The sequence below is a fragment of the Camelus dromedarius genome, chromosome 20 (assembly GCF_036321535.1).
Source record: "Camelus dromedarius isolate mCamDro1 chromosome 20, mCamDro1.pat, whole genome shotgun sequence".
Taxonomy (NCBI): domain Eukaryota; kingdom Metazoa; phylum Chordata; class Mammalia; order Artiodactyla; family Camelidae; genus Camelus; species Camelus dromedarius.
This window is the reverse complement of record NC_087455.1, coordinates 6,994,229-7,008,943: the sequence shown is the minus strand read 5'-3', so window position 1 is coordinate 7,008,943 and position 14,715 is coordinate 6,994,229. Positions and strand designations below refer to the sequence as shown.

Below are 14,715 nucleotides of genomic sequence, written 5' to 3'. Positions count from 1 at the left end.
AATGCATTTGCCCTCGGACCCAGTGATGCCACTTGGGGAATTTATCTTTGAGATGCACCTGCCGTGTGTATGAAATGATGTAGACGAAGGATCCAATGAGCATATGAACACTGTGTAGCACTGCTGGTAACGGTAACGTGGACCCAAGGGTCCACATACAGGGCACTGGTCAAATAAACGTGGTGGAATCCTGCGGCACTGGAAAGAGAGAAACAGGTGCTCTATGGACTGATGTCGGAAAGGTCTCCAACATGTGTGGCTGAATAAATAAAGCAAAGTGTGGAATAGTCTGTCATGTGGTTTTTCAAAAGGGGGAGATAAGACTATGTTGATATGTATTTGTATCACCTAGAGGGGTTTTGTTTGTTTGTTTGCTTTTTAAGATGATGTCAAAGACCCCGACGGAAGACAAATAGGTTTGGAGCATGCATAGTGAATAGTATGACCCTCTACCTTCCTCCCCCTGTTGTTGTGAGTAAAGCTTTATTGGAACACAGCAAGCCCGTTCACTTACACATTGTCGAGGGCTGCTTTCATGATGTAACTGTAAAGCAGAGTGGTCGCAACAGAGACCATGTGGTCCTCAAAGCCTAAGATATTTGCCTCTGGCCCTTTATGCAGAAGACATCTGCAGACCCCTGGCATGGCAATGACATCAAGCACTCTGCAGCTTCCCCTGGCCTGGCTTCTACTCCTGGACTCAGCTTCCTCTTCTGGAAAATGGGAACAATCACAGAACCTAGTCTAATCAACCAGTCTTATCCTTTCATTTAGCACAAGATAACCCACGAAATACGACTGGCCCAGAGACAGGCATGCAGGATGTGGTCCGTGTGTGTTAACAAGTATTTTTCGAAAGCGTTTAGTTGCCCTTGGAGTAACTTCACTTTTGAACCTGAGCTTTCCTTTTTAAAAATGGTGTCTCATCACAGGCAGTTATAAGTCTCAGTGAGGACGGCGATGTGAACATAGTTTAAAAATACAACGTCAACTGTGCAAATGAAAAGGCTTTTCGCATCCATCATCAGAACAACCAGTCCCGGATGGATCATGCCAGGCCAGGCTGCAGGGCAGGGGCTTCTGTTTCCAAAAGAAACTGCCATGAAAAGCTTTGACCAAAAAGATGGTAATAATTACAGCAGCAAGAGCTCCTGTGCCCTGCTGGTTCCCTCTGAGGCAGGCATTCCCTCTGCATGAATTAAACCACTCTATCCTCTCCCTGGCCCCACGATGTAAGTCCCTGTGTCACTGTTTTAAAGTTGGGTATCTGGAGCATGATGAGATCGAAGGATTTGCCAGTGGTCACAAAGCTGCCAAGTGTCACAGGCAGGATCTGAACCCAGGTGGTCTGGCCCCAGAGTGTGTGGCCTTAACCTTGAAGCTATGGGGCAGACAGAGCCAATGGGCAATGGGCCTCACGCTGCAGGTTCTAGAAACACAGGTTGTCAGAGGTGGAGGTGCTGGGAGGAACTCTGGTTCAATGCTCCTACTTTACAACTGAGATCAGGGAGGTAGGAGCGAAAAAGCCAGAGGTGGGCGAGAGGTCGGGTCCACAGTGCCCTAGCACTCTGTGGCCACACTGGGACTTGAACTGTTACCTCTTGTCCCTTTGCATCCCTGGACAAGCTGACCTGTGGGAACAAGGAAGCGTGGACATGGGTGTGTGTGTGCTCACGTGTGTACGTAGATGTGTGCTGCATTGTGCACACATGCACGCCTGTGTGTGAGTGTGTATGGGGTGGGGGGAGCCAGGAACATCTCCACTCACCTCCCCTTTCTCCACCAAAGGCTTCACCTCAGCAAGGTCCACGTCCTGCAGCTCCCGAGACATGTCCCCACTGTCACCGGCCTGCAAAGGAACAGAGGCCAGGAGGTTAGCACTTCTGGCTGAGAGATGTTTCCAGAAGGGAGCAAATCTGAGATCAGGGAATGAGGCTTCACTGGGCCCGGCCCAGCAGCTCCTACCTCCTGCCCACGGCCCCATCCCACTCTTGTCCCTGAGGGCCCGGGTAGGAGATTTCCTGCAATGGCGGGAAACTGAGGCTTAGGGATGAAAGTACCCTCAAAATCAGATCCTCACACCCAGTCGAGGCTCACTACCACACTAGGGACGTTTCTCCTGCATTTTAGAAGGAGACCCACATCTCTGATCCCCAAGTCAGGCAGTCCCAGGTTGAGAACCAAAAGGAGACAAAAGGTCACGGAGGCAGCTTCATCCTACATCCTCCTCAAACCAGCTCCAGCAGAGGGGTGGCTGCACAGATACCTCGCGTCCACCTCTGTGCTGGGTGTCCTGCTCCACGCTGGGGGGAAGAGGGGTTGGGGCGGGGAGCACCTTAAGCCAAGGGGGCCAACAGAACTGAACACTCAGTAGGATTTTGAAAGAAAAAGGAACTTTGAGGGGAAAAGCACCTCATGAGTCAGAGCAGGGATGGGGAAGAAGGGTGGGGGGGGCGGGCGGACAGGGTGGGAGGGCAGGGGTGGGGGACAAGGGTGAGGGGTAGAGGCCGGGGTGGGCCAGAAGAGGTCCTCCTCGGCTCTGGCACGGGGCAGGTGCAGAAGGACCAGGAGAGCTGGACTGGGCAGAGTTAGGGATGCTGGGGTGCTGCCGTAATTCAGTCCCTGGGGAGCGAGGTTTGAGTGGTAATGTGCACTATGTGCACTTCCGGGAGCTTAACTGGGGACCAGGAGACGTAAACACCTCTTCTTACTGATGGATAGTCAAACTGGAAGGATGAGGTGCCCACCAGTACCGGGGGGAGGCACAAAGGGCCCAGAATGAGGGTCCAGTGCTTCAGGCAGACGCAGAAGAGACGGGGGAAGGAGCAACAGAATCTCTGGTTCACAGACTCAGACCTTCTGAATCGGGAACCTCAGCGAAAACCATTCTGATCGAGGCCATCACAGTATTTTCCAGAGTGGGAGCCTGGCCCCAGGCTCACCAGGGCCCCACAGATGTAACAGCCAGAGAGAGTGCAAGCCTCTGAACTTCCAGCCCAGCGCTCCTCTGAAGACCCAGCTCCCCGAACCCAGAAGAACCCTCTTTGTGAAACACCTCTCAGAGCTCGGCGGGCACCAGAGCCGGGGCCGCCCCGCACCCAGCCCCGTGCCAGCACGTGGCATTCCGTGGGCAGATCCCCTGGGATGCTCTGGTCTGCGGCCCCAGCATGATTTTCCCCTGCAGATAACCAGCCCCACAAGAATGCCTTTATGCAGCCTTTGGAGTCTAGGCTCCAGAACATTCCGAAAACAAAGTCGGTTTTATATCTGTGAGCATTCCTGGGCCGCTGCCAGCTCGGAGGCAGGAGGCATGAAAAGCCAAGGTCTGCTGGCCTTGCTAATTCAGCGAGTTCATGGTCCCGAGACCCTGGCCGTGGGACACCTCGCCTACACAGCCCAGAGAGTTTTCCAGAAGCCCAGGGCTCTGGCAGTGCCACCCTTCGTGCTGAGAGTGAAAAGACTTCACATTTCCCAGGGGCCCTTTCAGAACCTGGGGGTGAAGTCACAGTCTCCCACTGCCCTGTGGGCGGGTCCCGGCGGGCATCTTCAGCCCCACCTGGGAGCTCCCAGGGCAGGCAGCCCACCTGGCTCGCTCCCTTCCCTACCTGTAGCTCCTAGCGTCATGGCCAGGTGCAAAGTCCAACCTCGACTTGCTTGTTGAATAGACAGATGAACAGGTTTTATGCAGCCTCATAAGCGATGTCTGTATTAAATTCACTCTTCCGTGGTCACTAAACCACAAGAGTGAAACGCCGTGAAAACAAGCCTACATTTATAAGGCCTCGAGCACAGGCTGCAGTTCAGCCCAAGATGGTCAGTTGTCCTTGACTCCCAGACGCTGCGATCCTGTTAGAGTTAGCCTCCACCCGCCCCACCCACCATGCTCCTCTAGAACAGGAAAGAGTTCAGTTTCAGTCTTCACCACTTCGCTGATGTGCTCCTGGCGAACTCTCTTTACCCCCCAGTTTCTTTCCCTTCCTACGACCCAGCTTCCCAGGCCCCGTGAGACAGTGGGTTGAAAATTGGCCAGCCTCCCTTCAGTATCAGTGTTTGAGAGTCGCTGCTTTGAGGAGTGGGAGGGGGCCTCGTGGAACCCCGCCCCGGGTGTGCTAAGGCTCTGGGGAGGCTCAGAGGCGACACCAGGGATAACCCTCACAGTGTTTGTCTACACCAGGGTGATTTTGTCCCCCAGGGGACATTCGGCAGTGTCTGGGGACATTTTTGATTGTTGCGACTGGGAGATGCTACTGGCGTCTCATGAGTGGTGGCCAGGGAGGCAGCTCTCACCCTGCCGAGCATAGGACACCCCGGCAGCAGAATCGTCTGGTCTCAGTGGTGAGGAGGCTGAGACACTCTGGCCGAGACCAAGAAGCAGCCAGTAAGGGATCCGGGACTCTGAAGTCTGCAGGGAGACTGGATAAAGCAGAGAGAGCATCAGGCGGGACTCCTTGTACCTGGGGGAATCTGCAGCTGATAACCACAAATGTGCTGGCAGGGAGAGCTCGGCCAGGCCCTCCGCCTAGGTCACGGTCTGCAATCACCAAGGCTGCCCAAACTGGCTGCAGAAGGTGGTCTCTGCGTCTTGGTGGTCAGCCTGCAAGGGGCAGGGGGACAGCTGGCTGCCCTCCGCCCAGTTCTGCCCACTTAGGCCAGCTGAGGGCCAGCCCTTACCCTGTCTCTGTTGCCTCAATCCAAGAACTTTGCAAACTTTTGTTTCAGAAGCTGTTTGTCTAAAGGAAATCTTACAAGGAAGCTCAATACATAAAATCAGGTTTGTTATTTAAAGAAGATGACAGTCTTTGGATGAAACCAGGGACACCTTCCAGCAGCCCCTCATGCTCCCCTCCCCTCCCTCTGCCCCTCCCCACTCCCCACGCAGCGAGACCAGCCCTCAAAGACCATCTGAGTTCCAGGAAGTCCAGATTGACACCGCGATTTACTCAGAGGTGGCTTCCTGCACACAAGGCTCTCACGCACCAGATGCTGAGCAAAGCGAGAAAGTACCAAAAATAGTTTTGTTGACAAAATTCTACAATGTGACAAGTTGGGGACAGGGCCATAGATGAAAAGACTCAGTCCTGAGCCCAGAGTTCGCCGAGTCCTGGGGCCGGGTGCCCCACCCCTGGGTCCCGCAGCACCTGCTCGCCCACCAAGCCCAGTCACAACCATCCATCTCTGCAAGAGGGAAAGCTCCGCCCAGGGCAGGGGGGCTGTGGTCCTCCCCACACCTCTCCTTAGGTGCAGCCTCTCCACCTGCACCGCTCATCATTCTGGGCTGTGGAGGCTCTCACGGCACTGCAGGAGGTTGATGGATGGGAGGTGACCTGGCTGGGTGCTCTAGCTGGTGCCCCTGCCCCTCCTAGGTGCCACTCAGAGCCCACAGCAAGATCCTTCCCTGGGCTTGAGGCCGAGCGCTGGATGCCCGTCCCTGCCCCTCTCCTCTGCCTCCTGGAAAGTCCCGGTGCGGAGTGTCGGACTGAGAAGGGCCGAGGCAGTCGTTCAGTGGACACGGGGTGACATGGCAAGGCCATGTAGGGCACAGGGCACAGTGGGTGGGAGCCCAGGGGTCTGACTGTTGGCTGTCTGCTCTACCCTGCAAGACGGGGGATGGTGGGGCACCCGCCAACCATGTCTCAGCACAGAGGGAAGCCACTCCAGATAGGAAATTAGCGATGCTGGTCAGTGAGTAACGAAGGCCCAAGTCGGGGGCAGGCAAATGCCTTTCTAGTTCAACATACCCAGGAGACAGTCAGCAATTGGCCAGGCCTCACGGGTCCAGGGGAGCCAAACCTCAGATTTGCCTGGAGGAGGGAAGAAGGTGACCCTGGGAACTGGGAGGCTGGCGGGCAGAGGCATCTCAGGCAATGAGGTCACGTGAAAGCTGTTAAGCAGTCACTAAGAGAGTGAGGGGACACACGGAGCCTGGGATTCTTAAAAGCCCTGGTGGAGCAGCAGGAACACTGGCTTAGGAGTGGGGCCGTGGGAGCCCTGCCCCTCTCGCCACGTGACTTTCACCAAGTCATTCATCCCCTCCCTGGACCTTGACTTCCCATCTGCAAAATATGCAGTGTGTGTTCTACGAACATCACATGGTCCCAAAGACACTCAGGGAGGACGGGAGCCCAGGCTGGAAAATGCTGCACCCTGACCAAAGGGCCATGCACCCTGGGGTCTTACCAGGGCCCCACATGGCTCGACTCTGCCTGGATCCGCCTGCCCTGGGGCCCTGGAAGAGGCTCTCCTTCCAGCCTCAACCCCTTCCTGTCCATGAGACCTGAGTGTGTAAAACCAAGACCTCCAGCTCTGGCTTCCTCTAACAAGCCACTTGAGGGGACCCAATCAGCTTTCCCTCTTGAGCAAGTTCTCTGGGGCCCCTAGAACTCCCCCAAGGCAGGGCAGAGGTAGGTGTCCAGCAGAGAAACAACCAGGATGTGTCCTGGGAACCCCAAGATGCACCCACCTCGGCAAGAGTGACTGAAACCCAGCACAGACAGAGCACGATACAGCAACACTCCAATGGTGCCTCCCGGGCTCCAAACTCTGTCCTTCCTTTGAGTTTCCCAGGAACCCACACTGTTCTGTGTGTTCCTCAAGGAGGAACTGGCAGACGGTGGGTGTGACCCTCCCAGCTGACAGACAGGTCACTTAAGGCTCAAACGCCAAGGCCCCCAGGACTTCCTAAAGGCCTAGACTCCATCCTTCGATGTGGGTGCAGGTGCTCAGGGAAGGGGTGGGCAGACCACAGCCTCCCAGAAGTCCTTCAGTGAAGCAGAGAAAGAGAGGGACCAGGGACTGTTGATAAGTTTGCATCGATTGTGACTGTCAGGAACTGGCCCAGATTTTGTCCCCTCCAGAACACGCCTGGTTTCCAAGCCACATGAAAGCACTGTTCTTTCCAGCACACTGGGCTCTTTATAGAACAGAATTTAAAAGGGGGTGGGGCAGGGGGATCAATGCACGCTACTGCTGTCTGCTCTAACATCTCCCCCGAATACAGCAGTCCCCAGAAGATTCCAGAGAACAGTCCCATGTCCGCCTCAACCTCAAGGAGAGTAGCCTTGGGGTACGCCTTGCCTCCCCGATTGCTGTGGATGCGTGTGGTCCTTTCTTTGCCAGAGAGATTTTGATATCAAGTTACCAGGCAGTTCCCGGGTTCTCTTGATGTTTTCTGGACCTTTTGAAACCCAAGGCTCTGGGGAGGGTGAGGAAGTTGGTGGCCTTAACTCTCAATGTTTTTCTTACGTAATCAACCTAGTAAACATGGGTGGGCTCACTGGACCTTCAAGAAAGTTCCCCCGTCGAGGGCAAGGGAAGTCAAAACCAGGGCCTTCAAAAGCCAGTAAAATGGTGCAGATGCTACTGCCGGAAAGACCAGCAGACCATCCCAACTCCTCGCTTTGCACGGAGGCTGCAGCTCAGGAGCCTCTCACCGACTGTCTGATATGGAAAGAATGCGAAGGGAATCACTAAGGAGGAAGCAGACCCCAGCTGCCTCCTTCCCTGGGTACCAAGCTGTAGCTGGAATGGAACTTCTCTGTGTTCAGCCAGAACACAGAACTAGCGAGAAGGTCAGGCAGTGGATCTGGAACACAATAGCAGGAAGAGGGAGGGGTCAGCGATTCGTCCTCGCCCACCCCCTTCCCTGCACCACCCAGGATCTTCCTGTAGGTTCACAGCGGGAGTTTTGGCAGCCCAGCACTTGTTTGGCAGAAAGATCAGACCATCCGCAGGGACAAGCAGAATAAAGAAAGTCCGAAGGAGGATGCTGGTTGGGTAGCGGATTTTTCTGTGAATCTATGGGAGAAGCATGAGCGGCACCGGCTGGTCTGTGACATCATTTGTTGAAAGCACACAGACAGAGCCAATACTAGCAAAGGACATGGATGGAGACGCGTCCTACAAAACCCTTTGTCCCCGAGATGGGATGATCGCCATGCTGACAGGATTCTTCTCCGAACTGGTCTTGCTGCTTCTGTCCTCTGGAGGATCTGTTAATCTTTCCCACACAAGATGACCCAAGTTATTTCTTTAATAAATGGAGGTCTCTTTTGGACCAACGTTAATTGAGTGCCTGTTAAGTCCCAGGCTCTCAGGTCTCCAGGAAAAAAAGGGTAAAAAAGGAAACACAGCCCAGAATGATCCAAGAAGGGCGTGCAACCCAGCTTGCCTGCCTGGAGGGGAAAACCAGGGGGGGCTTTCCGGAGAAGGAGGTGAGTTCAATGATTAATGAGAGAGGGGAGGAGGTGAGGGTTCCCAGCTGGGAGAATCTTCAGAATTACCTCCCTCTTAAGAATGCCTCACACTCACATCCCGAAAGTGCTGCTCAGAACCTTCTCAAAGCCAGCAGGGTGGAGTTGGGGGTCAAGATGGGGGAACAGGATGGAGCCCTGGTCCCCATCCACCTCTTTGAGCAGAGCTGCACATGGGTGTAAAATTTATACTTGGACAGAGGTTTCCACAGGTTTAGGTGGGGCAGGAGAGGGGGTGGGAATCTATAAAACAAAAGATGAGATCCCCAGACTGCTAATGAGCCTCATTTCCCAACACTTGGGTTGGAGGAACATCCCACTGGACTGGAGATGCCTGGAGATGGAGCCTGGCGGGGCAGGGTTGGGAGGTCTTCAGTAGATATTCGGTATGAAAGTCAAAGACTGGGTCAGAGAGAGACCTGTGTGGGGACCCGGATTCTGTAATCTGATCTGCAATGCCAAGTCAGACTCCCCAGGACTTCCTGGTTCTCTTCTCAAGGTGCCTACCCTGGAGAACTGGGATTCGCGCACACTAGATCAGAGTCCCCGGCCTGCCCTGCACACCCTCCTCCAAACAGCCTGGGCTGGCACAGCAGGGGCCAAGTGAATGCTCAGGGAGTTAACCACTTCGGGCTCTGCAGCAGGGATGACCGTCCCATCCATCTCTGTCCCTGAACTTAAAGAGCAAGTGGAAGGGCGGGGGCTGGGACCAGACTGAGATCAGGGAGGCAGAAAGGGCAGTCTGAGCTGAGTCCAAGAACCCAAGTTCATGCTCCAGAAGGGTATGGACAATCTCAAAGGGCAACACTGCACAGGAAAGTCTGGGATGGCTCACTTTGAACAGGACCCCATCATTTGATTCTGGACAAGCAAGTTACCTGCCGGGAAAGTCTGGGATGGCTCACTTCGAACAGGACCCCATCATTTGATTCTGGACAAGCAAGTTACCTGCCCGAGCTTCAGTCTTCTGACCTGAGAAATGGCAAAGATGTCTCCTAGCTCAACTGAATGAGGCGATGCCCTGAAATCACAAGGCACTTTAGATAGATAAGAGCTGCTGATGGAGCGCTGTGTCCCCAGACCCTAGAGGTTTGGGAAAAAAGAGTCACTGCTGCCCTATTTGTCTCCCCTGTCCATCATTCTGGAACAGATACCCTCTACTCTGGCTTCCTTCAGTACACCCTACTCCCAACCCAGCCCAGGGAGCTTTGAAACAATGCAGATTCCTGGCCTATCCCAGATCCACCAGGCCTGGAAATCTGCATTTCAGACAAGAGTCCCATTATATTTTTGTGAAGTCTGCATAAGCCTAGCTTTTTGGAAAAACTTTAAGAAGCAAACCATGAGCCTGGCATTTGGAGGCACTCCCACTGGCCTGGGTAAGTTTAGAACAAAGGTCTCTGACACTGAATGCCAAGAAAATGCCTTGAGAATGTCATTTGTGGAAATGATTGACAGCAAACTCCCACCTGGTGTCCCCACGTGCCGAGTCCAGGTCTGAGCTCCTTCCATGGATTAGTTCTATTAATATTTACACGTCCCGGTGAGACAGTGTCTGTTATTCCCATTTTACAGAGGAGGAAGCTGAGGCCCAAAGCTCCTGATTGCCACCCTGTACTTTTCACTCAAGCCTTTCTGCAGTCACCCCAACATGCTGACATGACAAAGAACAAAGGCTTTGAAGTCTGACTCTCTGGATCCTAAGCCTGGCTCGCCCCCTTTTAGTCATGTGGCCACAGCCAAGTCCCTTCAATATTCTTGGCTTTGGTTTTCTCATCCATTCAGTGGTGCCAATCCAGCCCAGGCAGAGCTCCTGCAAGGATCAGAGGTGATGCAGCTGATCTGGAGAGAGAGGTCCTGCCCCACCCTGGCCCTTCTGCCTGAGTCAGGCCCCCTCCTTGCTAGAATCTTAGATGCTGAGTCATCATCTTGGCTTCCCTTCTGAAGCCCAGGGCCTTTTGAGTCATGCCTTGGATAGGAATCTCTGGAGTGAGATCCCAAGGAAGGACGGCAGCTTCAGGCCATCAGGAAAACACAATGTGATCTTTCTTCCCCATCCACACCAAGGCAGCTGGGCCAGGAGATTTCAGTGCACTGAGGGAAGAAGAGGGGATCCCGGCTCTTCTGAGTTCTGTGGTCCAGCCTGGAGGGGGCGGTCCAAACCCCATCCACCACCACTTAGCAGGGCTGTAGCCCTTTCTCACTAGACTGATTCTGCTAATCTCTAAAGAACATGCAATCTACACTTAAAATCAACCAATCACCCACACTTTGACTGGAAAGTTTCCTCACTAGAAACTCAGTGGAGATCCAATTTATTTTTATCCCTCTGACAAAAGAGGGACACAAATCAAGACTGAGACCTCCGTGCACCACCTTCAGTCCCAACCAGGAAACCCCCGGAAAAGGTTCTAGAGAGCCGATGTCCTCTCTAGAGTTTTAGCTCGTCCTTGGCAAGTTGTTCCCTGTCTCTGGACCTCAGTTTCCATCTGTATAATGGGAAGAAGTCGGACCAGGAACTTGGGTGAGTTTTTAATTCTATTCCAAATGATCAAACCAACCATTAGTGATCCCGGACTTGCTTCTCAGGAGAGGAGACCCCAACAGATGCTCCGAGGTCTCCTTGGAAAGCCCAGTCACATGTTACCACCCAGAAGGTCAACTGCCTCCTTGGGACTCTAGCTGTGGGATCAGAGGGGAATAGGGCAGAAGGGAAAGAGCCTTTCAATTCATTCCATGTCTGTATTCCATCTCCTCCCAACTGCCTGGCCCTGGGTCAGGTGCCAGGGTACAGGGCGAGGCAGGCAACGTCTTTCTTCTCACTCTCTAATGGGAGACAAGGACCCGGAAAGCTAAGAAGTCACAGGTCTGGAGACAGCCCAGGTTTTGCTCCTTATACCAGAGCACTGTCTCTTTGGAGGTTCCCCATCACTTCCTGACCACCTGTACCTCACCTACTCCCCTGACCCCCACCCTATACCACCCCAGCACTTACACCACAGAGGGCTGTGCTCTGCACCTTCACCTCAGTCACTCCCTGGCTGGTGGGCCCCGAGCAGGCAGGTGCTGGGGTTTGCATTCTCTGCACATTGTTTATTTCCATTCATGTTTGTGAAACTCAGTAAAGACTCAGGAATTTGTACATAGGAGGAGGTCGGGGTGTAAGATTTGTCTTGAAACTGCATTTTTCACAGCAAGAACACAGTTTGTGTTTAGAGATTTTGTTCATTAGGAGAAGATGAAATATGGCTGAGGGACATTACCGGGAGGCTAAAGCCCTCCTGCGTGGCCACTGGCTGAACTGTCTTCTAATCTTTCATCTTTCCTAGTAACTCAAAGGAACCAAACAAACTGAAGTGCCCGGGACATCTGTGAAGAAGAGTTCGTTTTCCACACAAGATAACCGGGCCCTCCCCCACCAGCTGCCAGGCACCTCCCCCTTCCAAGCCACAGACCGGTGCTGCCCCTGACCCACAGGAACATCTGACAGCAGAGGCGACAGACGGGAGAGTGGGGGAGGTGGTGGGGAGTAAGGGAAAGATCCACTAAATCCCAGCGTCAGCCACTAATTTGACCCAAACGGGGACAGCGCGTTTCCCCCGGAGCCCACCACGTCGCACTCGCCCTGCCCAAGGGTGAATCAGAGACCGCGGCGGATCTCCCGGGAACGTCGGAGCAACTCCAGCTGTTCTCCTCCCTCGAGGGCAGGAGACGCTGGCCCCGGAGGCAGGGGAGAGAAGGAAAGCGGGGGAGGGTGGGCGGAGGCGAAAATGACGCCACTCCAAGCCCCAGCCAGCGCAGGGCCGCCAGATGCCCACACGACCCCCAGGCCCAGGCCACCTCTTCTGAGCTGCCACGGCGGGGGGACGCACCCTGCCCAGCCGCGCTCCTGCGCGTGTCGCACGCGCTGTAACACACTTCGGACCCTCCTCCAACACACACACACACACACACACACACACACACGAGCGCGGGCCCCACTCGGGCTTCTAGTCTGAATCGGCCCCCGCCCCTCAGAAGCACACTGGTTCTGGGCACAGTCTGGGAACCAGACGTACCCACGCCCCCTTCTCCAGCCTCAGCCCCAGCGCCTCACCCCTCCCCACCTCCTTTTTACACACGGGCGCTCAATCTCTCCTTCCGCAGACACCCCACCCCAGGGACACACCCCATCCCACCACACACACACACACACACACACACTCCAAGTCCCTCCTCCACCTCCCATTTCCAGCGCGCCTCCCGACCCATGGCGCCAGCTGCGCTCTGGAAGGGCCTCGGGAAGCGCGATCAAGGTGTTCCCCGCGCGGCTCTCCTCCACCCCTCCCCGACCCTCAGAATCCCACTTCCTCAGCTGGGGGAAAGCTGAGCAGGGACCTTTTTTTCTCCTCCCTCCAAATCGAAACACTCTATTCCAGCAGTGCCCGCGCCCCGAAGCCCCTCCTCGAGCTCGTGCCACGGGTTCCCCAAGCGCTCGCAGCTCGGAGGGACCACAAAGGGCGGTCCAGGAGCTGCAGCAGCACTCACGGGCGACCGATCCCTCCCTGCCTGGCAAGAAGAGGGCGTCGGGCTTACCGAAGGTAGAGAAAAAAGGTAAAAGGAGCCGGAGCTAGGCTGAGACGTCCAGAGCGGACGAGGAGAGCCGCGAGGATGGGCGTGTGATGCCGAGCCGGAGCGCGGAGCCAGGCGAGGTTTGTTTATGCCCGGGAGGAGGGCGACTTTATAGGCGCCGCGGCCCCGCCCCCGCGCCTCGCCCCGCCCCGCCCCGCCCCGGCCCTCTCGGGCCCGGCCCGCAGCCGGGACACACCCCTCGCCCGCTCCCTCTTCCCCGGCGCTCCTCCCGCTCCCTCCCGCGCGCCTGACGGTGCAGGGGCCGCGCGCGGCGGGCGCCCGCCGAAGCCGCCGCCTGTTGCGCAAGCCTGAGTAGGGGCGCGGCGGGGAGGGGCCTCCTGGCGTCGGCTGCGGTGCGCCTCTGCTGTCCCCTCCCTCGCCCGGAAGGCCGGGGCCTCGGCGTGTGCCACGGGAGTGTGTGCACTGGGGATGCGTTTGTGCGCGGGTGCGTGTGCATCAGGACTTCCGTGTGTCTCTGTATGACCGAGCAGCCTCCATGTGCGTCTCAGAGTTTCTTCTTTCGAACCCCATTGCGCCACGCCCTGACATCCCTTGTGACCGACTCCCCTACTTCCTCCAGATCTTAGCTCCCGAGACCCAAGCGTCCGTTGGCTGCCTTCTCGCCGCTGCCTCCTTTGCTTCCCAGACCCGCTCCCTGCGATTCTCACCCTATGCCCCTTCCTTGTTGCGTCAGCTCTCCGCTGAAATCCTCGCTCCCTTGAATCAAGTCCATCTTGCTCATCCCGCCCTAACGCCTGGGACCCCATTCTTCCCATCCACCTCCCTTTTCTAAGCCTACTCGCCCTTTCCCGCCCAGGGGACCTTCTCACCGCCCCCAGGACTAGGGCTGGAAGGGAAGAGTCTCACTCTTTCCTCGCCCGATTCCCAGAACTTGTACTGAGAACCCTTTCCATGCTTAGCTGCCTTCTCTGCTGTCTGTTTTTTGCCTCTGTGTTCTCAACCCGCTCTGCACAGCAGAATCCCGGGCGGAACCTTTTTTTTAGATGATCCGTGCCCAGGCTCCACCCCAGGACAATTTGATCAGGGATTGCAGACCAGGCATTGGGGTGTTTTAAGAGCTTCCCAGATGGTTCTAATGTGCAGCCCGGGTGAGAATCACTGCACTGGGAGAACATCATTTTATGGGTAAAGAAAGACCCTGTTATTGTCCCCAGGCCCTTTGCCCAGACTTGTGTTAGGAGGTACCTGCGCCCCTCTCCAACCCTCCCTCTGCCTGCTGATGGTGAACCTCCTCCCTTCATCAGCCTAGGTTTTGCTTAAGGCAGGGAAACTGCTCTCCTCTGTGCATCCCATTTGCCTCCATACACCCTGATATTTACCTGTTCTGTCATTCCATGTTGAGTTGCTGCTGGGAGCCAGGTCCTGTGCTCAGCTGCTTGGAAAAGGACTGAGAAAACAAGGTCCTTTCCCGTGGGGTCATTTCATAGGAGTCTCAAGTCTCAGTTTCCCCATCCACACAACAAGAAGGTTAAGCTGAGCACCTTCATTCCGTAACTGGATTGAGCACTAACTATGTCCAGTCTCTGTTCTAGACACCGGGGACATGGTCATGAACAAAGAGTTTGCCACCTCCAGAGCGTCTCTGTTGTCTGAAGACCCTCCCAGATCCAGCAGTCAGTAGGACAGCTTTCTTTTATCCCCCTCACATTCATCCATTTCCCCACATTTTGGCTCAACATTTATTGAGCCTGGCAAATATATAGAGGGTAAAGTTCAAAAGAAGAGTAGGCTGCCTACTCCTTCAGAAACAACTGGGTGCCTTTGTGTGAAGGCTGCAGAAAAGCTTTTTCCCAGGGGAAGCCACTCCCTCCCCTTTAAGGAGGTCTGGGGGGCA

General features: G+C 55.3%; 1 protein-coding gene across 1 annotated transcript in view; it reads right to left on the bottom strand.

Moving 5' to 3' along the window:
- The window catches only part of NDRG1 (N-myc downstream regulated 1), a 48,538-nt gene extending 35,570 nt beyond the window's left edge, over nt 1-12,968 (bottom strand). The window contains exons 1-2 of the mRNA XM_010988803.3: nt 12,825-12,968; nt 1,769-1,849 (exon numbers count right to left, since the gene is read on the bottom strand). Coding sequence (XP_010987105.1) covers nt 1,769-1,831 — 63 coding nt within the window. The 5' untranslated portion in view covers nt 1,832-1,849; nt 12,825-12,968. The remainder of the gene's footprint in view (nt 1-1,768; nt 1,850-12,824) is intronic.
- Between the last annotated feature and the right edge of the window lie 1,747 nt (nt 12,969-14,715).